At 53.2% G+C, this 27689-nt stretch overlaps 1 protein-coding gene across 7 annotated transcripts in view; it reads left to right on the top strand.

The window, feature by feature from the left end:
* LOC102107921 (protocadherin gamma-C5) overlaps positions 1-21298 on the top strand; it is a 49379-nt gene extending 28081 nt beyond the window's left edge. For all 7 annotated transcript variants that reach the window (XM_088063423.1, XM_088063421.1, XM_014261203.2 and 4 more), the window contains exons 2-4: positions 437-495; positions 14646-14734; positions 18862-21298. In XM_088063423.1, coding sequence (XP_087919549.1) covers positions 437-495; positions 14646-14734; positions 18862-19088 — 375 coding nt within the window. In that variant the 3' untranslated portion in view covers positions 19089-21298. The remainder of the gene's footprint in view (positions 1-436; positions 496-14645; positions 14735-18861) is intronic.
* Positions 21299-27689: the final 6391 nt, after the last annotated feature.

Genomic DNA, 27689 nt, shown 5'->3' with positions numbered 1-27689 from the left:
CTTTTTAAGGACAGAAGATTAGGAAGGTCTGTTACCATTTTACCTTAGAGCATTAAAAGCATCTTTCTCAGTATCAATTAACTCTGCCACCCCCTCACACCCCCCTTCCTCCTCCAAGCTCATTACTGTGGTACCACTGCTCCTGCTGAATTCATGCCCTTATCAGTTTATTTCATGCTTCATTTCTTTCACAGCCTGGTTTCCTGAGCTGCTTTGGAAGATTATTCTCTGAACAGTTTTTGTCGTGCTTTTTGGTATTCATGCTGCTTCAGAAATACTCAAGGAAGGGGGAGGGGGAGCTTTCTCTTTGTTCTAATTGATTTGCTTCACTTGGACAGAACATGCTGATATTCCAGACTGAAATAATCCAGGATCAGCTCGCTTTCATTTTCAAAGGCAAGAATGGAGGTATTAAAACACTTCTTTTTCTTTGCAGCAAGCTCAGCCTAACACAGATTGGCGCTTCTCTCAGACCCAGAGACCTGGAACAAGTGGGTAAGTGACTCTTTCTTCATTTATCTGTGGGATGAATGTTTCTTTTCTCGGTGTGCCACTTTCAGTGCTGGGCAGTCCATGAGTGGCAGCTCTGGGAGCGGGTGTCCCTGTCACTGATGGAGTCAGAAATAGGGCTGCTCCTGGGGCAGCTGTGTTTGGTGGGGGTGTGACAGCTGCCTTTGGCAGTGGTGTGTCTGTCTGGGTTTGGTGTCTGCTCCTCAGGAGCTGGAAGGAACTCCAGGTGAAGTCAGGACATGGTTGAAGGACTGGACAATGGGCTTCACAGAGAAAGGCTTCTTTGCTAAAACAGATTCTGAGCATGTAAATTCTTTCCTGAGTCAAAAATCTCAACTCCTCTCCCTTCATGAAGTCCACTGGAAATCGCTCCTTTTACCAGTCATGGGACCTTGAGCTCTGTGGGTAGGGTCAGGGTTTGTGAGGGTTTCCTGAGGTGTGCTCACAGCACATCTCACAGAACCCCAGAGCTTCACCTGGTCCCACCTCCCTGCTCAGCAGGGTCATCCCAGAGCACACAGCACAGGATTGTGTCCAGACAGATCTGGAACATCCCCAGTGAGGGAGATTCCACCACCTCTGTGAGGTGTGTGTGAGGTCAGAAGAGGAGCCCCAGCAGCACAGCAGGGACCTCCCAAGGGGGCTTTGGCCCTTGCCAAGTGGGCACCCTGCTCGTGACTGGGGCTCTCCTGCCTCCATCCCACCAAGGTTTGCTTGTCTTGGTCCGCAGTGAGAGACCACTGACAACAAAATGTTGTTCTTTGCCTCTCCCATCTTTTCTCCTGGCTCATGAGCAGGATCCCCTTCAGAGGGTGAATTCCCTTGGAAGAAAGAACTTTAACTGAATTTCGCCTTTCTCTGTGAATACCCCAACCAGAGGTCACTGTGTATGAGGAGACTGGCTCCAGGATCATTTCTGTGTGAAAAGACTGTATCTTTTGGGGCAGACCTGAGACTCTCTGAACTACCAGGAGTGGGTTTGGGTGATGTGCTTCCTCATCTGGCTGGCTCAAGCTCTGTATCTCTGTGCTTTGTCATTCCTGGGGGCCACTTGGGCAGCTCCTGGGGAGCTTAAAATGGTGGCATGGGAGAAGTGGGTGCTGGATTTTGGTGTCAGAGCTTGCAATTGAACATCTGCAGCAGCTGCCTGTGCCTGACTCTTTGCCTGGGTCTGGCTCAGTAATTTATCTTATCAGAAAATTAAGAGATTGCTATAGCCAACTTGTTGGAGTGATTAAACCTTGCAATTCCAGCTGATAAAGCTGAAATGGAGTGAGGGTTTGATGTAATTAGATAAAGTGTTCATAGTAGAAACTGGCCTTGGAGAAACTTGGCCTTAAAACAAAGCTATAGCTGGAATAGTTTTCTTGGGGATCTGTTGAGTTCCCCATCACTGACAACATTTTAATCAAGGAAAATCTTTCTAAGCATTTCCGCTCCAGTTCAAATGACAATTAACAAAGCCCTGTTAATTCAGGAGTGCACCACAGCTGCTGTAATTGTTTTGCTGTGGGAAGGCAGTAAATGAGCCCCATCAGAGCAGCCTCTTCTGCTCCCTCCTCTCTAGCATCGTGCTGGGGCTCTTCAGGGCACAGAGCTGCTGCAGTCCAGACCCCTTAGCTCAGTGACAGAGGCTTTTCTCAGGTCATGGGACAGTGACCAGCCCCTGCCTGGATCTCTTCACAAGCTCCATCCCCTTCCCAGTGCCTGAGACAGCAGCAACTTGTGGGAACAGAGAGAACAAGAGGAAATTGAGCCTCAGACTGTTTGTGGGGAGCTGAACGAGTGTGACATGTGAGCTCTGGTGCAGGAGCCACGATGTCACTGCTGAGGATCTGTGACCTGGGTGCCCAGGACAGTCCCTGGAACAGCTCCTCTTGAATCACACAATGGTTTGGGTTGGAAGGGACCTTCAAGCTCATTTTGTTCCAACCCCCTGCCATGGGTAGGGACACCTTCCTCGGGACCAGATTGCTCTGAGCCCTGTGTTGTGACAGGGGGTCCCACAGCATGGGCTGAGCCCTGACTTTGGAAAGAGACTTTGCCCAAGCACAGGCTGCTGCTAAAATAACTGGAAAAACTCAGTGGATTTCAATTCCTGCTGGTTTTCCCCACTTGCCTGTGTCCACATTTACAACAACTCTTGCAGATTTTTTTCCCCGTTTCTTTCATCTTGTTTTAAGTTAAATGAAGGGGGATGTTTTTATCCCAAACCTATTAAAGGATGGAAATAGAAAGTGCTGTCGTATGTTCAGTGCCCAGCCCTGACATCTCCCTGGCGATCAAACAGGCACATCCTGGAACACAGCCCTCTCCCCATTGTGCTGTTCCCGTGCTCTTCCCGGCGTTTTGATGCCTGCTGTGTGAATTCCCCAGGCACTGCTTGGTAGTACAGACATTAAAGAGGGGGCAAGTGCAGCAGCCTGAGCCCGGCTCTCTGCTCTCTCTCTGCTGTTAAAGCCCCTGGAAATGTGTTTCCTGCTGGCAGGTGAAGCTCTGTGGCACCACGAGCTCTCTGAACTGCAGAGCTCTGCTTCAGCCTTCTAGCTGAAAATCAGACAAAGAGATGTGCTCTTAACTCTATTTGACCCAAATTAAATAACAGTAAAGACACAGCAGCTTAGGCCAGGGGTTTGGATGGATCGTGGGGAGAGCCTGGCACTGACCCTAAGCCAGAAAGAAGCTCAAACCCATGTTGGGATTTCTCCCTTGCTGTCTCCATAGGAGCTGGGGAAGAAACAATGCTGTCCCTTCTCCGCACAGCCCTGCCCATCACAACAAATCCCACATGTCTCTGGGCACCTGGAACCGGGCAGAACAGGGGGAGCTCAGTGAGGCAGGGACCAGCTCTTGATCCGGCACATCGCTGCTGCTCCAGGACAACAAAGGGAATCTGCTCTTTGTTCTGAAACACGGGAGAGCTCTGGTGCACATGCTCAGGAGAGAGGAGCTCAGACAATATGCTCTGAAAATGTGGTAGCGAGGCAGACCTGAGCAAAACAGAATTAATCTTGTTTGGGAGAAATAGGAGGATAGGATGATTAATTTAATTATGTTTGTGTTTTGTTTTTCTTAAAAAAAACAACCCCACGCTTTTCTGTTGCTGGGCAAATGTAAATGAATCCAGAGTGATTCCGAGCAGCAGATGCCATTCCCAGACAAATCAGATCAGTGGCTGTAGCAGAGATTACAGCAATGAATTGGCCAAAGTGGAGTAAATGAATGGTCCAGCAGCACGGCAGGGTATCCCTGTGGGGGGGTCAGCGTGGGGTTCCCTGTGGGAGGAGGCTGGAGGTGTATGGGAGGAGAGTGCGGGGACTGGGGCCGGTACAAAAGAGCACAAAAGAGCCATCGTGTTGTTTTGTTTGGTTTTCATTGTTGTGCCCTGAGTGTTCATGATGCTGCCTGAGCTGGATGCTCTTTGTTTTGGTATCTGCGGGATGATTTGTTCAGGAAAACGCCGGGCTGGAGTCAGGATTTCCTTCCTGGAGGATGGGGAGGGCTCTGTGTTGCTCACAGGTGGGCATGAGAGGGTGAGACAGGCCTGGGAGGCTTCTCGGGGCAGGACTGAGGACAATTTTGGGCTGTGTGGACAGGACAATTTTGGGCTGTGTGGACAGGACAATTTTGGGCTGTGTGGACAGGACAAGAGGAGATGCCAGGCAGGAGACACCCCAGAGACAGCGGCAGGGCGCTCACAAGGAGTGGGGAAGCAGTGTGAGAATCCATGGCAACTCCAGGGGAGGGAGGAGCGAAGCGCGTAGAGAAGATGCAGGGTTGCCATTTCACACATCCCCCTTCCATTTGTTTTCTCCAATCCCAAATCCCCCTTTGTTAATGCTCCCCAAAGCTGTTGCTAGCCAGGCTTCCCCTCCCCGGCTGAGCACAGCCAATGGTGATGTTCACTTCGCTTCCCTTGTTTATCAAACAGCATCACAGCTGCCCCCTGGCCCCAGCATCCTCCCCCCAGCCACAGCACCGGGGCTTGGGGCTGACACTGGAGATGCTGCAGCAAGAGAGAGCCAGGAAGGAAAAGAGGGATTTTTTTTTTTAAATTTTTTAATTTTTTTTTTTTTTATCATTCTTTGTTTTGTTTTCATGCAAGAACTTCCAAGAGTTTGGCCTGCAGGACTATCAACAGGCTGCCTGTGTGTGCTGGGGCTGGGGAGAGGAATAAAGAATAGTCCTTTAAGCTCTCAGGGGTGTTCTTGTGGCTCAAAGCATGCAGGTGTTGCCAAGGTGTGTTTCTGGGGTGTGTGAAAAACGAGGTTCACATTTTTTTTTAATAGAATTTAAAAGTTTAATAAAAAGACAATTAGGAGTTAAAAATAAGGCAAAATATACAAATACAGCCGGGTGTCTCAGCATTCAGCCAAGGGCACACCTTACTAACAAAGGATTGTCCCTTAAAAACAAAACCCTACTACATATTCATAAATTCTCATGCATGATTCAAACATTCTTCTTAAGTTTTGGATGTTTCTTTGTTTAGGTTTTAACTTGCCCCCTTCCCAATAAATCAATCTTTTGGCTCCACCGAGTTTCACATTCCCTGATAACAGAAGTGCAATAAATTCCTCCCCCAGAGCTCTGGTCACTGCTGTCCTCATCTGGATAAGATAATTTAAGAATGGAGGGGAGGTCTATAACTATCTTTTTCAGTCTTTGTGTTATACAAACAAAAATAGTTTTTGCTTTAATACTATGCCATGGCTCAACATATATATATTATACCACTATTTCTAAGTTTCATTAATAACAGAAATAGAAGGAACTATATTAATACAACAAAGTTTTCTAACTTTACACATATAACATTCATTTTAATATTTGCAGAAAGCCAATAATATAATATGTATCTATAACAGGTGCATGACTGTACCAGGACACCGACCCCACATGTGAGGGGACATCCCAGAGCAGCTGGGGCCAGAGGAGCAGAGAGGGAAACACAGACATTGCTGGGCTTACACAGCACGGGGGTGGGCAGCCAGCAGAAGGACAGCTGGCCACAGCTGCAGGCTTTGCCCACATCCTTCCTAAAAATAACTAATGGCAGACCCAGGAGCCACAGGGGTGTCTGTGGGAGCTGTAAATGCACAGGAATTTACGCTGTGAGTTTGTGTCGGGCTGTTGTGGATCCAAAAGAAAGTGCACAGGGCACCTGTGGGGCTGTGCAGATAAACACTGATGGATTTGCCTTCTGCTCTTTCATGGAAAAGGTGGAAATGGGCACGTGCCAGGCAGGACAGGCTGCAGCTTCTCAGTGACAGCAGCAAGAGGAGCAGCAGAGCGAAGTGCCACTGTGGGAAGTTTAGGAAATAATTACAATCCTCACATTGCTGTCCCAAAGGCAGGCCAGGGTTAAGCCAGCAGTAGTATTTGCTTTGCCAGGTGTGGTTCCACACGTTTTGCAGGTGAATTATGAAGCTGTAGCAGTCTCTGGGTTAAAATTCCTGCTCCTTCTGACTGGGTTGTATTTGTTTGCCTGTTCAGTGTTGAGTAGGCAGTGATTCCTCCACAACTCCTGCAGCATGTGGAGTGTGGAGCTGCTCCCAGCGGCCTCCCCAGGGCCTGGGGAAGGTGTGAGTGGAGCCCTGCAGCCTGAAAAATCACAGCAGCCTCTGGAAATCTATTTGAAGGCATCACTTTGAAGGAACAGCCATAATCCAAGTGACAGTGTTCTCCTCAGAGTGAGAGCTGCTGTGCTCTGATGTGGGCTGCGAGTCTCTGAGTGCAGGAGGAGTTGTGCCAGTGAAGGAGCTCAGCTCTGGAGGGGTGTTCCCCCTGCCAAATCCTTGAGGTTGAACAGCTCAAATCACCAATTTCTGCCATGTCCTGGGGAGTCTGGGAGAGAAGTTGCCTTTTTGGGGAGTATTTGGGGGGTTGGTCGTGTCCAGTGATGAAGCCCACACCAATCCCCAGTCTGTTTGTGTGGCTTTTGCTCATCAAACACCTTGGAGGGAACCACAGGAGCCCAGGGAGGGCCAGACTGTTTTATCTGTCAGATTTGACCCAGTGGGTTGTGAAACAGAAAGGACTGAGGATAACTTAGAGCCTCATGGCTTGGAGGGGCTGGAGCGTGTCCAGGGCAGGGAACGGAGCTGGGAAGGGGCTGGAGCCCCAGGAGGGGCTGAGGGAGCTGGAAAGGGGCTCAGCCTGGAGAAAAGGAGGCTCAGGGGGCCCTTGTGGCTCTGCACAAGTCCCTGACAGGAGGGGACAGCCGGGGGGTCGGGCTCTGCTGCCAGGGAACAGGGACAGGAGGAAGAAAAGGCCTCAAGTTGCAGCAGGGGAGGTTAAGACTGGATATTAGGGAAAATTTCTTCACTGAAAGGGTGGTCAGGTGTTGGAACAGATTGCCCAGGGCAGTAGTGGAGTCTCTGTCTCGGAAGGGATTTAAAAGTTGTGCAGAGGTGACACCTGGGGCTTGCGTGGATGCTGGAATTGTTGGTGCTGGGCTGGACTCGATGATCTCAGGGGACTTTTCCAACTTTGCAATTCTGTGATTTAATTCCTGGGGTTTCCTATCAACCCTGGAGACAAAACTCTGCTTTCAAAAGACCGTGGGGCTGCTCCAAGCCTGGCTTTGCTCTGAGCATGGGCTGCAGCCTTGTGGTGCAATTCTGGAGTGGATTTGGGTTGCTAGAGCAGGCAGGAGCTGTTTTGATGCTGGGAGCAGGACTTGTCCCTGGATAACTCCTCTCCCTCCCCCTCTTCCTGCAGGGCTGATCTGATCCTGGGATTGGAAGCTGAAGGTTTTTGTAGAGATGTGTCTTGTCCTGCCCCACCTCCCCTTCCACAGTCAGGAGACCACAGGGCTGGTCCTCTCTGCCACCTGTGAGCGCTCCTGCTTGTAGGGGACACACTTTTGTCTATTAACAGCCCAAATCTCAGCAGATTCAGTATTTGGGCTTCTTTCTACAGCACATAGCCCTTTTAAACTATTTCCTTCCCTTGTGGACCATTCTGGGCCGATAATCCCTTCATCTGCATTTGTCATGGCCCTTGAAGTCTTCACCCTCCAGATCCTGCCAAGTGGGACAAAAGCTGTAAAGTCTTCTGCAGAGGAGGGGGAATATGCAGGTGATGGGATGAGTTTCTCATTGTGGACAGCCCCGAGAACATCAAGAGTTTGATCATCAGTTTTATGTATAGAAAAGCTATTTTGGGTAATTTGACAGGTGCTACGTGTATTAGTTTAATTTTTCTCTCTCCATCTGCTTCCTGCGCAGCTGAGCACGTGCCATGGCCGGCTGCAGAGATGGATCTGAAAAATAGACACAACAACCTTTCCAAAGAATTTCTCAAAATATCCTTCCTGGCACGTGTGGGACCCAGGAGAAATAATTCCTGCTCTGGGCTGTCTCCTTCAGGAGGGTTAGAAGAGTTCCAGGGACGGGAGACACTGTCCTGGCCCCACTTTTAGGAACATTGTGGGTTTTTGTTCTGCCTTTATCCAGCAGAGCATCATCCCAGCAGCTGCACAGGCTGGAAGTAAAGGCTCTCCAGGGAGGCTGTGTGAAAAACGAGGTTCACTTCACTTAATTTATTTATTTATAATAAATTATAAAGAGTTTAATATGAACAAAAAGACAATTAGGAGACAAAGATAATAAAACAAAAGGTTAAAACAGCCAGATGCCCTGGTGTGCTGCCAGGAACACACCTGATATCTTTGGAATACTCCTTTTATCCCATTCTGCTGTGGGGTTTTAATGCATATTCATATGTTTCTAAGAAGTATTTTGCATGGCTAAGCCCTGAATCCGCCTTTTTAGAACACGCATCTTAGAGATTTTATTTCTCTTTATCACATTTTTATTTGGGCTGGGCTTCCTCCTTCTGCAGGTGGTCAGTGTTGACAGCAGCCTGGGCCCCATCACCTGTTTCCTGGAGGTTATTTTGCTTTGCACAGACAGGACATTGCCCTAACATCCAAAAATTCTTCTTTACCTATGCCTAAAACTTGCTAGCAGGAGAAAAAGACATAGCAAAAGCATATAACATACAGCATTCATCTTAATACTTGCGAAAGCCAATATCACAATGTGGATTTATAACAGCTGGAAATCTCCCCCCGCCCCTGCTCACGCTTCCTCGCTAACATTTTCAATTGCATCTTTGCAAAGTCACGATCCTAAAGCTGGGCTCCATCCAGGCTCCCTGCAGGCCTTGGAATTGCGTTCCAGGAGCGGCCGGGAATGCGCGGAGCCAGGGAACGCGGGGGCAGGGCCGGCAGATCCTCTGTCCGGGAAGGGAGGGCAGGAAATCGTGGCAGTCCTGGAGCTGATCCCGTTTTTTCGGAGGGCGGTGGGCTGCGGGATGCTGGCGTGGGAAGCGGGACAGGGGGATGCTGGCTCTGGGCTGTGTCCCCAGGCTCGGGGCTGTGTCCCCGCACGCCTGGAGCGGAGCTCAGCGCCGGCAGGGACGGATCTGCTCCCTCTCTCTTGTCACTTTGCCAGCCTGGGAATGCTCAGGATGGGATTTTAGTGCTGGAGCCGTGTGTGGGAGGCGGCGGGGGATGGGGAGGAAGCTGGGAGAGAGGAAAGGGAAGAGCAGGGGGGCTTCGGCAGCGGCTGCTCGGCAATGGGGAGGGAGGAACGGGCTTGAGGCTAGCCCTGGCTCCGGGGGCTGGCTGCGGAGGGGAGGGCTGGCTGCTGCCCCAGGGAAAGCGGGAGCAGCATCCCGGGCTGGCGTGTAAAGAAGAGGCCGGGAAGAGAAATAAATCCCAGTCACAGAGAAATAAATCCCAGTCACATCCCCTTGCCCAGAGTGGGGGCAGCCGGGACCAGGGGTTGGGAGAGGTCCCGGCTGGGAGAGGACGGTGCCAGAAAGCCCCAAATAAGAGAGGAGCGAGGATGCTGAGGGTGTCCCAGGAAAATCCCTGGTCCAAACAGTGCCCACAGCCCTGCCAGGCGCCTCAGAGCGCTGAGGTCTCGTCCTCGGGGCACTGAGCTGCCCTCTCCATCCCCTGGGGCTCTGACAGCACTGCTCTGGCACGAATAAACTTTCCCAGTTTGTTGTGGCGCTGCTGTGACTCGTGTTTCCAGCTGCAGAGAAAGGAAAACAATTTTTCAGGAATCCATCGGGCGATTGTGCAAATAAATGTTTGCGAGGCCTTTGGCTGCCATAGTGATGAGCTCCATGGCAACCCCACAAGGAAATGAATAATTCTGTGCTCGAAGTGGAATAATTTTGTGCTGGAAGTGGAAGATAAAAAGGGACCTGATGGCTGAGGGTGCTGCAAATTAGCTGATGAGCAAAGCACCCAAGTGCCCCCCTGGTGTGGGTGCTTGTGGAAGCTCCCGCTAATGGGGCAGTGCTGGGATGCAGGTGGATGCTGTGGGGCTGTGGCAGGGCTGCCAGAAAAGCCTTTTGGCTGGTTATTCCATGATTTCCACGCAGCCAGGTTTATTGAAGGCAGCTCCAGGTCGTGCACAGGCTGTAGCTGCCTCTCCTGACACAGCCTCTGCTCCGTGTCCAGCACACCCTGAGCCCCTGAAGATGCTGCACCCCTGGGTTTGTCTCAAATGTGCCTTTGATTCCTTCTCTACAGTTCTAGCTACGCTGGAAGCATTCCTGAAAATGAAAGCCAGCCCTTTTCTGGGCTTTGAAGTGTGGAGTAGAACTGAACAGAGAGGAGGAAAAAAAAAAAATCTATCCAGTGGGGGGATGGGTTTTTAGAAAAACACCCTATTGAATCAACAGCATTTGTATTAAAACCAGCAAGTCCTTGGAATATTTCCATAGGAACCAGCCCTCCCATTCTGGCCAGGCTCCCTGCAGCAGCATCCAGAGCTGTGGATGAGTGGGGAGCAGTGGCAAGGGGGGCTCTGGGCTGTGCCCACCCCGGGCAGGGGCAGCAGGGCAGGGAAGGCTGCTCATTGTTGAGTCAGTGATTCACAGCTGTGACTCACAGCCCCATCCTATAGCCATGGAAGGCAGCCAGGTCTGGCCATCATCTGTGTGCATTCTCCACTGTCAGAAGTTATTTTTGGATGTTTTTAGATTACAGCCCTTGGGTTTTTTTTCTGTGCCTCTGAATTCTGGATGATTGCGCTGCCAGTAATTGAGACACTTGAATTTCCTGCTTAGAGAAGTGAGTTCAATACCTTTTTTTTTTTTTTTTTTTTTTTTTTGCAATGCTAAGGCATTTCTAAAATAGCTTTTCTACATGGCGTCATGAGCAGGCACACAGCTTTGGGGCTCTTTCTGCAAAATTCAGGAGCACTGGGTGCAGTAAGGGTGTAAAAAAAGGACATGGGGGTGTCAGGTTGAACATGAATCACCAGCACACCTTTGCTGTGATGGAGACTGACTGGTTTCACTGGTCAGGTTGGAGCCAGCAGGACAAAAGTTGCCCTCAATTCCCCTGTGGCACTCACAGATCCACACCCGGAGCACTGTGCCAAATTTTGGTCTCCTCACTGCAAGAAAGGCAGGGCCATGTGAGAGCCACCAAAATGATCTGGAGCCCCAGGCAGGGTGGGAGAGGCCGAGAGCTCCTTCCACTCGGAAGTGTGGGATCTGGGAGCACTGCAGGATCCTGAAGGACCCTTCCAATGTGTTGGAAACCAACCCGTTGTAGGGTTCTACGATTTGTGCCCCTCTTCCAGTCTGATTTTATGATCTCACAGGGAATTAAGGGGATGTAGGGCTTTGGGTGTCCCCCAGGCTGTGGGGTAATGGAGGGGCTGGTGGGGCTCATGTGTTCATCCCTCACTACCACAAGGAAGGCAAAGGGAATTTGGAAAAAAGGAATGTGGAATGCTGCCCATCCTGAGCTGGCTGCTGATGCACGATCCTCCTTCCCTGGGCCACACCACTCTAAACCAAGAGCTCAACGTGAGCAAGACCCGCGTTTCTCGGTACAGCCACTCCCCTGGGAGGGTTGGACTGTGCCACTCAGACCCCTCCCAGGCAGCCGGCACTGCCCAGACCCTTCATCCCTCCCTTCCCAACCCATTCCTGGCCCAATCTGCTGCCCAGTGCTGCCAGCTCTCCTGTCTGTGCCTTCAAGCAGCCCTGGGGCCGAGGGCTGTTGGGATGGGGTCAGGAATCCTGGTGCAGGTGAATTTCCTGAGCACAGGGTGAGCCTTTCCCACTGCCCTAGGACACAAAAAGGCTTTGACGGGAGGCAGGAGGAATTTCTGTACAGGGAAGCCTGAAGGAGGGGTGGGAGAGGAGGCAAGAGTCGTTTGGGAGGTGGAAAATGTGATGCTGGCACTGCCACATCAAAGAGGGAGTTGAACCTGAGCCTCTGATTTCAAAACGGAGCTCAAACCACCGGAATATTACAATCGAAAAAAACACCCAAAATATATTTGGCACTTTTTTGTGCTTTCTCTTCCCCCATCTCTGCGTACCACCATCATGTTTGGGCAGCTCCCAGAGCCAGGATCAGCGGCTGGGAGGCTCAGGGATGTTTCTGAGCAGCTTTTCCCAAGCCCTGAAAAACCTGGGAACCTCATCTTGCAGCTGGGGGTGGGGCAGGAGCTGCTGGGGTTAACGGGTGGCTGAATGTTGTGGTTTGCAACGGAGTTCAGGTTCCTAAGTCCTTTATTGGATCTAGCCCGGGGCTCTATTCCCAGCCCTGTTTGTGACATTAACAGGTCACTGCAGCCCCAGGGCTGTCCCCACCTTGTCCTGGCACGGCACCGAGCAGGGGACCCGTGCCTGAGGAGTCTCGGCACAACCATCATGGAGAAATCAATTTGGGAGGCGAGCACGCCTTTTCTGACCCTTTTCTGACCTTTTTTGAAACCGTGCCACCAGCCACGGGGCGCAGGAGGGCACAGAAACAGTGCCAGGATGCCCCGGGAGGCGGCAGGCAGCAGGTATTTCAGGATGCTGCCGGCAGGGTCGTGCCGGGGCAGCTTCTGCTCCATTAGTGGTTATTTGCATCCTCTAAAGATTAACTGGAGTGAGAGCAGCACCCTGTGCCCGGCTGGGCATGGATGGGGATGCAGAAGGGGAGGGATGGTCCTGTGGTCCTGGCTCATGTCCTGAACATCTTTGACTGAGTTAATAAGACCAGATTTTCTGCAGAGCACCTGGGAGTGCCCACACAGCATCCTTACAGTCAGATATTGTGTTTCAGAGGGGGTTTGAATTTATATTCACAATTCCAGCATGGTTTGGGTTGGAAAGGACCTCCCACAGCATCCCATCCCACCCCCTGCAATGGGCATGGACACCTTGGACTATCCCAGGCTGCTTCAAGCCTGGCCTTGGGCACTTCCAGGGATCATGGGGCAGCCACAGCTTCTCTGAGCACCCTGTGCATAAGAAAGGATTTCACAGGGATGGTGAAAGCTCGAGTGCATTCAAGGCTTCTCTCTTTGCAGAGCTTTGATGCAGCCCCGAGGTCACTGTGGCAGGTACAACCTTCAGGAAGGTGCCTGTGGGTCCATTCCAATTCCAAAATGTCCATACTGAGCCTGTTCTGTGTGTGAGGGTGCAGGTGCAGGGGGCACTGGGGCAGGGGGATTTGCAGGGTGCAGGGTGCTGAGTGCTTGGCTCGGGGCCACCAGTGGGACACCCTGGGGCTGGGCATGTCACCTGCTTCAGGAGCTCAGGGGCTGAGCAGGAATCTGGTGTCTCAACAGGATGTTGAGATCTCAGCTGGGCTTCAGGGTCTGAGCAGGGCATTGGGGTCTGAGCAGGGTGTTGGGATCTGAGCAGGATTTTGGGGTCTGAGCAGGGTTTTGGGGTCTGAGCAGGGTTTTGGGGTCTGAGCAGGACATTGGGGTCTGAGCAGAGTGTTGGGGTCTGAGCAGAGTGTTGGGGTCTGAGGAGGGTTTTGGGGTCTGAGCAGGGTTTTGGGGTCTGAGCAGGGTGTTGGGGTCTGAGCAGGGTGTTGGGAACTGAGCAGGGTTTTGGGGTCTGAACAGAGTGTTGGGGTCTGGCAGCTCTTGGTTTTAAGGGTGGTGGAGGATGCCAGCTCCATGCCTTGTAGCCTGGTGGATTGAACACTTTTCTGGGAAATGGGGTAAGGTCTCTTCATGGGAAGGGCTTCCCAACCCCCCATCCTCTCCTATCTCACTTCAGGAGGGCTCCCAGCTGCAAGAGCAGGGCAGCCTTCATCCCAAGGGAGCCAGCACACGGCCAAGGGCTAAATCCTGGCATTCCAATGGATGGAAAGGGCTGTGGGTGGTCAGTGACTGGGAGAGGAGACAGCGGTGATCTGAGCGGTGGGGTCATTTAGGGACAGAGCAGAGGGGACCCCAGGAAGCTGGTGAGATGTTTAGGAAGTTGTGGAGGCTCTGGAGGGGCTCTGGGAGCACAGCCCTGAGCAGTGAGCGGTGGCTGAGCACAGCTGACACCTGGCAGACATGAAAGCCGGGCTTGTTAGGCTGCACACAGAGTGCTGATTGTAGCCTTGGCCACAAAACCTCCTCAGCCAAGGCCTGACAGCATCCCCTGAGCTTTCCCAGGCGGATCTGTGGTGCTCAGCACCCCCAGCAGCCAAGGGGAACTGAGGCAGATGCCCAGATGCTCCCTGCTCTCCTCTCCCTGCTTCTCCAGCCTCCCCAGGACTGATCTCAGACTCTTTTCAGAGCAAATTCCGTGGTGCCAGGCAGCTGCTCCATGATGATCCCAAATCTCACCACACCACGGGGTTTTCTCACCCTCCATCACATGAATGAAGCTTCAGAATGGATTTGTAACCTGAAAGAGCTTGAAAGGTGCATCCACTGCAGAATGACAGAGGAGCTGGTGCATATCTCTGCACCTCTGGGGCTTTAGCACTGCAGTTTTTGTGATATTAAACTGTAATTTTGTCAATGGATTACATTATATCCCGTGGCAGGGGGTTGGAAATAGATGATCTTCAAGTTCTCTTCTGACCCAAACCATTCTGTGATTCCATGTGGGTGGGATTTGGAGGAGAGGAGATGCTTGGCTGCAGCCTCTGAGGGCAGCAGGAGTTGGGAAGGTGTTGCTGGAAGCACCATTGAGCCCCCAAGTGCTTTTGGTGGTTATTCTTCAGGAGCCTGGTGAGGGATGGACACCTCTGAAAGGGTCTTGTCTCCTGAGTGCTGTTTAGTAGAAGGACTTAGAGCATGCACTGGTCCAGCCCACTCCTCCTGGCTGAACTGGAGTAACTTTCTGTTTGTTTTCTTTTCCCACAGCTCCCAGAATGGAGAGGAAGCTGGAGCCTGGCCCAACAACCAGTTTGACACGGAGATGCTCCAAGCCATGATCCTGGCTTCAGCCAATGGTTGGTGTCCATCACTCCTGGGAAAACCCTGACTCCTGCTCTTGGGGCCGTCTCGGGTTCATGCTGCTAGATAAGATGCTGTGGGACTGATTTATCTGGGTTAGCTGGGCTGGCTGCAAAAGTTCTGCTTCAACAGATCCCAAAGCTGGTGGAAAATCACTGATGTCCCTGCAGAGAGAGGGGTCAGGAGGGATCCAGGCAGAGGAGATCTGGTTCCTGCAGACAGGGACACCTCTTCCACCCAAACTCTGCTTTGTACTGAAACAACACGGTCTGCCTGTGCTGTGCTTGTGCTATGTGACAGAGCCAGTCTGGCAGTGATGTTTTATAAACTCCTTGGTTCCAGAAAGTCACAGGAGACTAAACTTGCTGGAAGGTGAGGAGGAAGGAAGGCTGGAAGTTTGTGTCTGGCTAGAGGCAGGACCAGGGAAACAGCGAATGCCTGACTCAGTATTCCCAACAAACCTTGTGTGCAGAGGAGCTCCCGAGTCCCTCTGCTGGAACTCACCAAGGTTTCCCCACTGGCTGCTGCTGCCTCCTTGCAGCTGTATTCACAGGAGGGTGGTTTGGGGTCATTTTGGGTTGGTTTGTTCTGGTTTATGGCTGTGCAGAAGCCTTGGGCAGGGAGGGATGTTCCCACACACCCACAGTCTCCGTGGCTCTGCATAAAACAAGGACGATTATCATTCTGTGCAGTGCTATGGATAAAGAGCCTGGTTTTCATAGAGCCTTTATTTATAAATACCTCCAAGTCTTTCCCCCCCCTTGATATAAAAATAGAAGCACAGCCATAAAACCCTGTGCAAAATGTTTAGGATGTTTCCTTTGAGCTGTTGGGAGGGAAGGAATCTGAGGTAGGAGGAATGGCTTTGGTGTTGCTTTCTTGGAAAGCTGCTGCAGCTGAACTTTGCTGCTTCACAGACACCAGGAGACAGCTGCTGTGGCTGGGGAGGGGGACGAAGGTCTGGGGCAAGGGAGTTGTTTACACTCAAGAGAAAGAAACAATGTGAAAATGTGTCTTTGCTCTGAAAAATAGCCCTTGGGGTTGCATGTGGTTATCATCACCCAGTGTCTCCAGATCCGGTTTCCTTGCTGGTAAATAAAGCTGTTTTTCTGGCTGCTGCTCCAGCAATCCCCAGGATCAGAGCTAAGCGGGTCCCTTCCAGGTTAAGCACCGACTTTCACGGAGCCCCGGGCCCTACTGCAGCAAATCTCCCCCAATCCCCAAGTCTCACACAGTCCTAACCTCTCCCACGGCTCCGGTCCGCCCAGGGGGTTGATGTAAATCAAATTCCTCCTACAGACAATGGCTTTCCCTTATCCATCCTTTGCAGGCTCTTTCTGTGCTGGATGTGTGGATGGGGACACAGCACAAGTTTTTTCCTCCAGCACAGTGTTTTCCTGTCACCCTCACTCTCTGCTCCTTATTTCTGCTCTCTCTTTAAGCCAATAGTGTTGATTGGAGCAGGCTTTGATTAGGGGCAGCGCTAACTGACCATGAAGCTTTGTGCTACCCATCCCTGAGTGTGATTTCCTGGCCTTTAAAATAATCCTTATCTTTCACTGCCACCCCCTGATCTCTGTTGGAGCCCTGGGGTGACAGGTGGGACACAGTGACACAGGTGAAGCCTTGGATCCCTTACCCTGGGGTTTTCCTTGGCTTCAGCAGGAGGCAGAGCTGGCTGTGCCAGGCCAAGCCTGCACCATCCAGTCCTTCCAGGATTAAATCCCTTTCCCAATGGTTAAATCACCATCACAAGTCAGAGTATCTGGGGACCTGGTTTTTCCCCCCAGGGTTGTGACCTTGCTGTAGGGTTCTGTCTCCCTTCCCTTCCATCCTTCCTCTGGATCTCCCAGCCTTGCAACCAGGAACAATATGCAAAACCAGTGTTTTGAACGATCTGAATGGGCAGAGGCAGCTGCTGGGACAGCCTGAGGAGCACAGATGCTCCAGGACACCAGACACTCAAGGACAGACGTCCTGTCCTTAAAATACTCTGGCTCCCAGCGAGAATTTAGAGAGGTGCCATGGGATGGTGGGGGAGCAGACAGAGAGGGGGGTCCCTGTCCCCCCAGGCAGGGCAGACACGCTATATTGGGTGCCCTGAAAGCCCCACCAGCAGCTGCAGCAACACCTGCTCTGGAGCTGCCCTCAGCCTCCCCTCTGCCCACGGGGGCGATGGAGCCACTCTCTGGTTATTTTTGCCAAAGCCCAAATCCTTGTTTTCCTCCTCAGGACCATTTGGGATAATGACAGGCTGCTGGTAGAGGCTGAGCGTGACCTTTCCAGCTCAAGTGCTTTGCTTGGCAAGAGCACCTCAGTGCCCATTTATAACCCTCTATTGTTCCTGTTCTCTCTCTTCTTTTCAGCCTTAATGTCAGTGTTACCTAGAAACAGCCGGTCACCCTTGCCCAGGACCGACTGGCAGGCTGGGAACTTCACCAGCGCCTTTTTCTCCCTGGTGGAAGCTGTGCTGAGACTGCAGATTAATTCATGGGGACTTGGGTGGTGCTGGCACCCCCAGCCCTTCACTGCTCAGAGCCCTGGGATGGCCCCAGAGGGACAGTGGGCAGCAATATCCAGGGAAGAGAAGGTGCCCAAGTCCACCCAGCCTCTCACTGGGCTGATTCCAGCTGGGACAGCCCAGAAAAAACAATTGTCCCATGGCTGGAGGCTGTAGTCCGGCTGTGAGATGGTCCCTGCACATCTCCAGTCATCCCATCCCATTTCTAACACCTCGATGGGTATGTGAGCTGGTTGCTAATGAAGTGAGCTGCTGCTGAGGCAAGGGAATATTAGCAATAAATATCACTAATTACAGACATATCTCCCCAGCACAGGGTCCTCCGAGCCCTGCTGGGTTTGGAACCCATTTCATGGGGACTCTGGATGAGTTCTCCTGCAGTGAATGCTTCCAGGGCAGGAAGTGAAAGGCATTTCCCCACGCTGGGTCGCTGTGTTTGTGCACCACGGCCCCTGTCCCGGTGCACAATATCCTGCCTGTTTTCAGCCTCGCTGTTTTTCCCTCCCTGCCCTCTCCAACAGAGCAGCTGCAACTTTTCAAGCTGCAGTTGCTCCATCCTTCTGACCCCTGCAAAGGGAATGTGCACACAGCCATATTTCAGGGGGACGGTGGGATGTGGTCCAGCTTTTTGTCTGGCTGCCTTAGGCACCTCCATCTGCTTAGGAAAAAGCAAAGGCAGAGCAGAGGCGTGCACAGAGCTGGTCTGGAGTGAGGAGAAACGCGAGGGGACCCAGCCCACCACCTCTGCTCATTGTTTTTCTTTGTTCCCACAATCTCTGTGCCTGGCAAAGGAGGGAGCAGCACCCTGGGCTCTGCTTTGGGACCTTCGGGTGCCCTTGCTGGGCTTCCCCATCCTCCAGGACAGCCTGGCCCCAGCCATGAGCATGAGGCAGTTAAAGGGCTGAGATGGGAGCCACGGTCTCTCATACAAAGGCTGAGTTTCAGCAAACCATTTCTGAGCAGGGCTGTGCAAGGATCGCACCCTGAGCCGTGCACAGGCAGCTGCTCTGGAGCAGAGAGTGCAGCAGCTCATGGCAACAGCATCGCTTGAGCCCTGCCATCCCCCCGTGCTCACTTCTCCCCCATCTCCATCTGCTCTCCAGCATCCCGGGGGTGCCCTGTGCCCCTCCCCACTCCTCGCTCCGTGCTGGAGCTGTGCACAGCGACAGGAATGAATTCGCCTTCCCCTCCCCCTGATCTGGACCATCAGACACGCTCTGGCATTGATTTCCTTGGCGCTCGGCTTCCTAGAGCCATTTTGCGGTATTGCAGGGGGGGGGTTTTCTTTCTCATCTCCTGTGTGCTGCTCCCTGAATAAACCTGGCTGCAGAAAAATACCGCGGGCAGGGTTTTAAATGCGGCGGAAAAATAAATAAATATTGGATTTCCTTTAATGCATCGCTAATGGTGTGGCTGCACAATATGTTTGCAATGGGCAGTTTTGGGGGGCGTTCTGTGCCCTCACAGCCCTGTGGGGAGCTGAAGGGTGATGTTGGTTTGGGTTTGACACCCTGTGGGGCTGCTGGGGCTTGGGGTGGGGGTCTCCAGCTGGCTTTAACATCCTGCCCTTCTCTTTTCCCCCTTCCCCGGCGTTCCCCGCAGAAGCTGCTGACGGTAACTCCACCCTGGGAGGCGGCAATGGCACGATGGGGCTGAGCGCTCGCTATGGCCCCCAGTTCACCCTGCAGCACGTCCCCGATTACCGGCAGAACGTCTACATCCCGGGCAGCAACGCCACCCTCACCAACGCCGCCGGCAAGCGCGACGCCAAGAACGCTGCTCCCGCCGGAGGCAACAAGAAAAAATCCGGGAAGAAGGAGAAGAAGTAGTGAAGAAGAAAAAAGGAGACCTTAGAGCTACAGGGCAGCCGGCTCCAGCACTCCCCCAAAACCACAGCCCAGGCCGGAGGACGAATGTGAAATTTTTTTGTGGTGCAAAAGTAGGAAATGCTGCGAATGTATCTCATCATCAGAGCCGAGAGCAGGGGCTCGCTGCTCTCGGGTCTCATGATGAAAACCGATCCAGAATCTAAACCGAACGCAAACAAGTGCCCTGTGAATAACATTTTATACAATCCCTCGGGTATTAGGATATGCAAGGGAGGAAGGTCTTTTGCCATGTCTTTGGATCCGATTTTCTCCCAGGTAGTCCGAGAAAGGCACAAGGCTTGTGCTCAGCTTTGCCCAGTGTAAATAATTTTAATGTGGATCTTTTAATTTATAGCCCTTCAGCTATTTTTTGGAAAGGAAAAGGAAGTTCTTAGCTCAGAGCCCACGCTCCAGTTCTTTGCTCTTAAATTTTCCATTCGTAAAATTCACCCCCAGTCAAAGATAGCGATGGATTTTGGAATTTGGAAGTTGGTAGGGAGTGCTTCAGTTCCTGCTTACCTGTCATCTGGGGAAAAAAAAAAAGTGTTTATATTGCATGATTCAAAGGGAATATGGCAAAGCTGCATCCTAAACATTTTTTTTTGTTTTGTTTTTCTTTTTGTTTTTTTAAAAGTGTAACCACTAATGGCCTGAAATTTGATAAGGAAAAAGCCCTCCTGCTGTGTGAGAGGCAGGGAATTCCACGAGGAGCACGCCGAGGCGTGCGGCAGCTGCCCCGGCGGTTCTAGGGGTCTCCGAAGAGCAGACACATCTCAAACCTTCTTTGCAGTAAATATTTATATGTACAGTCGATGTTCTTATGGAATTAAGGCTAAGAGAGCCTCGCTCCCCCGTGGCCAGGCCTGGCCAGGTCCCCCCCAGCTCAGGGGGACACGGGGACGACGTTTCACTGTCTGCACACGGTGTCTGCATGCACGTCCCTCACCTCACACCTGCACTAGCGCAGTAGCTCCACGGACCCGCAGAAGTCCTCGCATGCCCACGTGGTGTGAACGCGCCGGCAGCCCGAGCCTCGTGCCGGGCCTGCCCTGGGGAAGGGGTGGGAGGGGGTGGGATGGCTCAGGCGGGGTGGGGGAAACTCATTATTGCTTCTAGTTGGGGTCCCAAAGGTGGTTTGGGGTGGTCGGGGGGTTCTACGAGGCGGTTCTTGGGGATCCGTGGTGCTGCCGGTGCATGGCTTTGGCGCAGAGTTGGTGACTGAGTAAGTGATGGTTGTTTTGGTGGCGTTTGGGGACCAGGTCCAGACGAGGGACCCAAGAGCAGGGGGTGATGCTGCAAAATGGGGGGCAATAATTGGGGGACTGTCACGTGGGACCACGCGGGGCCAGCCCGGAGGAGGCGACGCTCCCGCTGGCTCTGGGCTTTGTACCCTGAGAGGAGAATTGAAGGATGAGGAAAAGAGTTTCTCCATGTGCCCATCAACAAAACACCAGGCCAGCTTCCCATAGCAGAGCAGCTCTGAGCCCCCGGGGAAGGCAGGTGCGGGCTTTGTGTAGCCAGAGCCAGGAGAGGAGCTGTGGGGTGGCCAGGAAAGGGCCACACCAAGTTTCCCAGGGGAGTGTGTATCTTGTTTTTTTCCTTTTTTAATCACTAACACTTAACTCACCCGACCAGATCCAGCTCTTTCAGCCAGGCTCTCCCCAGCCCTGCCCCCTCCCCAAACCCAGGGCAGCAGGAGCATCCTCCGTGTTTCATCCAGATCCAGCCACCTCCGGCGCTGGCTGCACTGGGAGCGGTTCCCACCCTGTCCCCTGCAGCTGCCACCTGCCCCCCCTCTAGAAACGCTGTAGCTGAATCGTAGTCTTTATATTTTCTTTTTAATCTGCAATCTGAGGTAGCCTAGTGAGTGTCGTGTATTTAGTGGCGTGTTATTTTTAATCGCGGTGACTAACTTGTGGACATCAGTATTTTCAATTTTCTCCGTATCTTCTTTCCATGTGGTCTGTGCTCCGAGTGTACGTGAAATGAAACACGTTTGCCCTTTCAATGTGTCTAATATTGAATTATACTTATATATTATATATATGCTTATATCCTTCTTATACCCATATAGACCAATGTCGATGTGTTACACGCAAGTTTTATACTCTAATATTTATATTGCTTTTTTTCTTTGGGAAAAAAAAAATAATAAAATGGTTTCTTCTGAATGAGTGGTATTTATTCTGGTGGGAAAAGGGAGGCACAGATGGTGCTGCTGACAGGGGATGGTTCAGCCCCTGCCTTGGCTCCAGCAGTGGGGATGCTCTTGGGGCACCCCCAGTCTCGCTTCCCCCAGGCCTGCTCTGGTGGCACCCCCATCCTTTGGTCTCCCAGGCCTTTGAGTGGAGGGTGACATGGCTGTGGGTCATGTCTGAGGACGCGATGGGGTCCCAAGAAGATCCAGCTGCTCCTGTCCATCACTGCAGGGCTCTGGTCACTATTGCCCTGTCCTGGAGGATCAGGAGATCCCAGCTGGGATTCCATCACCCTCCCTCATCACCACCATCAGGAATCCACTCTCCCTTCTCCAGCCCCGCTCTGGTTTGCTTTCCGTGGTCTCCCCTCTCTGCACTTGAGGACAGCGGGTGGGAGATCATTGACACATCGTGACCGGAGCTCCCTGGCCAAGACAATCCTCCCACCCTCTCCCTGCGGGGGTCCGACACGGGCTGAGGAAAACATCCCGTGGCTCAGGGTGTCGCAACCCTGCAGGAAAAAAATAAACTGCTGCTGGCCAGATGTGAGGGGGAGGGTGGAGGAGCAGTCTCGGGAGACAGACAGACAGACAGACAGACAGAGCCCGGGCCTGGGCGTTGGGGCCGGTCCCCCCTGATGGCAGAGCACAGGAGGTTTGGCTGGGGGTGCCACTCGGTGCCTGGAGCTGAGGGTCCCCAGGTGGGTGACGGTCACCGCTGGCGGGGAACAAAGAGGCTTTGCCGAGCTCCAGGGGTGGGTTTGGCTTGAGGAGCCGCAGCCCCCCTGTGCCCTGAGCCCCGCGGTGTCCCCGTGTCGCGGCTGCGGGTGTTGGGGTCAGGATGTGCCCAGTGAGAGGGGGCACATGGAGTTTCATTTCATTTCTCTCTCTCGTTGAAATCGCCCCAGGGCACGGCGAGAAGGGGAAGCCGCAAACACAGACCTGGCCAATTAGCTCTGATGAAGGAAACCCGGTCAGGCGCGCTAATTAGCGGGGCCAGGCGGGAGCGGAACGTGTTCAGTGCAGCGTGGAGAGCTTCGGGAATTCCCGAGCTGAGGCCAACAGAAACAGAGCTCGAGTCACAGTCCTGACAAAGGGGACACAACGAGCGTGGCGAGCCAGAGCCCCCGGCAGGCGCTCGGGACATCGCGGGGTTCCAGGGAAGGGTGGCCTGGCTTGAGGAGGTCCTGGAGCTGGGATGGGAGCGGCACGGGAGGTCTTCCACTGCAGCCATGGTGGGGATTCAGCAGCAAAGCCTGAGGTGCCCAGCCAGCTCCAGAGGGATGTGCCTGGGCCGGGGTGTCCGTGCTGGGCTGCCATGGATAGCCCTTGACAGCCAAAAGGGGCTCGGATCTTCCTCCACCCTGGTGTCCTCCTGCTGCTGCTTCTCCCCTTTCCCCATCATGGGATTAGCTCAGCACCTCTTCCTCCCCTCCCTGTCATTGTCCCAGGTACACCCGTGGCGTGGGACCAGGGGAGCTTTGGACTCCACAGGCAGCAGGGCTGGAAGCTCTTGGTGGTACAGGAATGGGTCACACAGGGGTGGAGACCCCTTCGTTCCCCCTCTGGGGACTGTCCCCAACTCACTTCCCATCCAGATGCCACAGGTAGTGCTGGTCCCATGTCACCAACTTGTGCAGTCCTTGTTTGCACAGCTCTGTTTTGTTTTGTTGTTTTTTTCCTAATTGACCTTGAAAATCAAACCAAAACACAACAGAAAATAAAATAAAAAAAAAACCAAAAAAAAACAAACAAAAAAATTCCAAACCAAAAAATCCCTCCCAAAAAACCCCCCAAAAAACCACAAACCCAAACAAACACACAAACAAGTAAAACCACCAAAAAAACTCCCAAAAAACCCAAAAAGAAATGAGCTGAGCCAGTTTTCCCTTGGATCTGTGAGCTGAGCTGACCTGTCACTCGGCCCCAGGGAGGACTGGGTGGGGAGCTGGAACCTCCATCAGGCTGTGGTCATGGGCTGAGTCCCATCAGCAGCTCCTGCAGTCATTACTTCACCCAGCAAAGCAGGGGGGGTGCAAATCACCAAAAAAAGCTGAGTTTTCATGCAGCTCTCCTCACCCTTTCCTTTGGGGTCCCCAAAGGCACCGGGGTCTGACACAGACACTGAGCCTGCTCGGAGCACCAGCCCTGGGAGCTGGTGGCAGCAGGGGCTTCTCCTCCCAGAAATGCCTCAGAGGGGAGGGCAGCCAATGCCATCTTGGAAATCACGGTATTTGGGATAAAAAATATCCAAAAGGTATCCACGGGGGCAGTGGGTGCAAAAGGTGAGGAGAGGAGAGGGGATATTCATAGCAGGGGATGTGGTGGGAAAGCCCCCGCTGCCCTGCTGCCCTCCAGCCCCTCCATGACATCCCCTGGGATTTTATTTCTGATTTTATTTCCCCCTGACACAGCTGGCTCCTCTCACACCTCACATTCCCCGGGGGGGGGCGGGAAGCGAGAGGTGTTTCACCATCCTCCACATCCCTTCCTGCTCCATAAATCCACTTCCCGCCGCCGTGATTTATTATTATTTATAACAACAATAAAGCGTGCGTAGATGGAATAAAATTTGCCTTTTGCTGACTGAAACCTTGTGACCACGGGGAAGGAGAGGGCGGGGGAGGGCCCTGCTGGCCCCGCTGGGGCTCGGGGGCTGCCAAGGCTCGTCCATCACGTGGAGGAGCAGGACCAGCCCTCAGCCACTCTCTGGCCAAAATCGGATATCGGTGGGATTTTGCCCTTTTGCAGCCTGTGAGACTTTGTGGTGACCTCTGCCATGAGCTGCTGGGAGAATGCTCTGTCTGTCCGTCCTCCCCCTGGGACAGAGCCCTTGTCCCAGCCCTGCTGGTGGCCGGGTGCCCAGGGAAGCAGCCAGAACCTGAGGTCGTGGGGCTGGGAGAGGGGAGGGCAGGGAGGAGGAGCGATGCCAGGAGGAATGAGGACAAGCCAGACAAAGATTCTGGGCACTGCTGTTAGGACACAGAGTGGCTGGAAGGGCTCAGCTCCAAGGGGACACCCCTGTGTGTGTCCCCCACACTCTGGAACTCTCCCTGCAGTGCTGTGAGTGCCAGGGCCACTGTCACAGAGCTGCTGGTGGCAGAGCCAGCCCAAGTGCCTGCTCCCAGGGCCTGCTGCTGCCTCTGCAGGCAGGAACATCCCTCTGCTGATGCCTTAAGTTTCAGCTTTCCTATTTTCCAGATTCTGTACTGCATTAGTTTATAACTCCAAATTTCATATAAAGTCTTGGCAAGTTCTCCTCACAGCTCAGTCAGACACAAAAATCCTTTTCCAGCCCCAGAGCCAAGGGCAGCATTGCAGCTTCAGGCCCAAAAAGCACAAACAGCACCAAACTGAGGAGAGCAGACTGGGAGGATGGGACTTCATCAACTGAGGCTGTAATTGGACAATTAGCCCCAACATATAAGTGGACCAAAACTTATAAAAGTGTGAAAACTCGTGACTGGTCTTCCACCTTGCATCCATCTTGGGTCCATCTTGGGCAGAGCCACAGCTGCGGTCTTGGACTGCCCAAGGTGTATCTTTGGAAAGCCTTTTTAATAAATCCCTGCTTTATTCCTTTAACTCTGTCTGGCCTCTGTTCTAGATGGCCTCTCAAGGCATCACTGCTCCCCCAGAGCGCAGGGCTGGTCCCCACCAAAGCAGCCCTGGGGAGTCCCTGGAAGCACAGAGCCAGGCAGTTCCCTCTTGGATACCTGCAGCCCCCATTAACCACAGAGGGCTGGGGCAAAGGCAGAGCTTTGTGAAACCAAAAAAGGCCAAGAAAAGCCAAAATGCTCCTCTGGCAAGGCACAGGGGGTGCCCATGCCTGGTGCTGCCTGCCCGAGCTTTCTCCCTTTGGCACATGACAAAAGTGGCCGTGCCCTGTTTGGGGAGGGGGATTTTGGCCCCCTCTCCTCTTGAATGGGCAGCAAAACCACCCCAAGCTTTTCCAGGGAGCAGGAAAGGGATTGAATCCGTCCGTGTTGGGGTGTTTTCCCCTCATGGGGTGTGGGTGACACGGAGCCCAGAACATCCTGCTGGCCAAAGTTTGGCGGCCACCGCCGGTTTTGGGCTGGGAAGCAGAGACACGTCCTGGGAACCTGCCCTCATCTCCCACAGGGCTCAGAGAGATGGGATTTGATTTGAGATTTGAGAGGAGCCCTCCTGGGTGAGCTCCAGGTGATGACACAGCCTGGCTGTCACAGGGAAGGGGAAGAGCCCCCCGAGGGCTTTGGGGATCAGTGCCCAGCTCAGTGCCACCTGCACCGCAGGTCCCCAGGATGGGGTGGGGACCCTGCCACCCTCCCCATCACCTGCAGACTGGGAGGGGCCCTGTGAGCTGCCCCAGGGGCAGGGGGGGCCTGGGGCTCCCCCCAGATAAATGGAGGAGGAGGAAGAGGAGGGTCCTCGTGCTGCAGAGCGAGATGGGACGGGCGCCAGCGAGGGACAGCGGCCAGATGGAGCAGAGGGACAGGAAGAAGGAGACAAAGCTGCTTTGTGCAGGGCAGGAGGGGAATGGGGAAAGGGCTCGTGGCTGGCTCCCTTCAACCCCACAGCGGGGTGCAAGGGATAATCCACAGGGGTGCAGGAAGAAAATGTGTTTTGTATCATTAATAGCTTCAAAAATCTTTTTAAACGGTGTTTTTCTTTGTCATCTCTCCCCCAATCCTTATTTTACCTCGTGTTTTAGCTCACGCTTTAAAGCGCACTTGTTAGCCCTGCAGTACGTGTAGGGAATTAATAAATCAATTAATATATTGGAGGGGGCGTGGAATAAAAATAATGTGGAGCCTGGAGCTCTACAGGGTGCTGGTGTTAGAGAGCAAGAGTCCTCCCCCAGCCTGCAGCACCCCGGGGTGATGGGGCACCTCCCTGATGAAGGTCCTGCAGAGATTTGGGGTGTCCCCACCTCCTGACTGAGCACCACCCCCATGGTCCCTCTGAGGCCACCCCAGCCTGGCTTCCCTCCATCCCCCTGCTCCCCACAGTCAGGCTCAGTGCCAGGTTTAAACAGTTTTATTTTTTTTAATCCTGGCTTTTTTTCCCTCCCCCGTTTTCACAGGACACCGTGGGCCTCCCGCTCCTCAATTAGCAACTTGTCATTGACAAGCTCATCAAAAGGCTGCTAAAAAAACCCAAACTGAGATTTGATGCAAACTAGGGCAATAATCAGGTCTCTGGCCTGGTTTTTAAATTATCCCAGTGTTCCCTGTGTGTCTGTGCCTGTGGGGACCTGCTCCTGAAAGCCTGGTGGAGCCAGCGCTGTTCAGCTCCATCCCAAACCTCTGCAGCATCCTCAGGGGGGAAAGGGGGCTGGGGACACATTTTGGGATGCAGACCTGGCAGGGAGGGGGGACAGAGCTGCTCCCCACCTCAGGCAGGGGGTAAAGGAGCCCTGCCTGGGTAGGAGGGGTTGGGCTTGGCCACAAGGAGGGATTGGGCACCCCTTGGAGCTCCGGCAGGACTTGGACAGCAAAGCAGTGGCTGTGAGGAGCACTGGGCCCCAGAGCAGGAGCAAACCCGGGGCTGGGATGTCCCTGTGCTGCCCTGGGACACAGATGGACAAACCCCTCCCGTGCCACCAAGCCAGGGCCACGTGGAGGAACATTTGTCCTGCCAAAGTGACCATCTGGGAGAAGGTGTCCTTCATCCCAGCAGGGCAGCAGGGAGCTGCAGCCTGCCCCAGTTCTGGCTGCTTTGACCTCCAAACTCAGCCGTGTGGCTTCAAGGGCAGGGGGACCCTCTGGGGGGTCACCAGGAGGGACACTGGTGTCACAGAGCTGTCACACAGGTGTGCACACCCTGGGGACAAAATGGTTCCAGTGCTGTGACCAGGGCTCTGCATGCTGGTTCATCCCTGGGGAATATCTGTCGTGAGAAATGTCCTGTCCCCCCCAGTCCCACCCAGCTGGCTTCAGCCCTGGTGGCATTTGGGCTGGGGGGACACCTCCATCCCCCAGAGCTGGTGTCTGGGCTCTGAGACACCACACCTGCTGTGCCAAGGTGGGTTTTTGGGGCAGGGAATAGGATTCCCAGCCTTCTGCAGGGATGTGGCCGGACCACCACAGCTGAGATGCTGCTCCAGCTCCTCAGCTGCCCCCTCCAGCTTGGATGAGCTCCCTGCAGCTCAGTGCCACAAAGCTCTGGATTCAGCTCTGCACCAGCACATTTATGATACGGAGACAAAAATAATATTTTTATACCAAAAATCATGTTTATTTCTCCATTTTTCATACATAAAAGCTGTCATGATAACACCGTGCTCTCATCCCTTTCCCACAGCTGCAAAGCCATGAAAAAAAGGGAAGTGGTAGAAGGAAATACAAACTCCCAGGCAGGACTCCAGCCTGGCTCGGATGCAG

This window comes from Pseudopodoces humilis, chromosome 17, assembly GCF_049639895.1.
Source record: "Pseudopodoces humilis isolate 2021_Gansu_Grassland_sample_001 chromosome 17, ASM4963989v1, whole genome shotgun sequence".
Taxonomy (NCBI): Eukaryota; Metazoa; Chordata; class Aves; order Passeriformes; family Paridae; genus Pseudopodoces; species Pseudopodoces humilis.
This window is presented reverse-complemented; position numbering and strand designations above follow the sequence as displayed.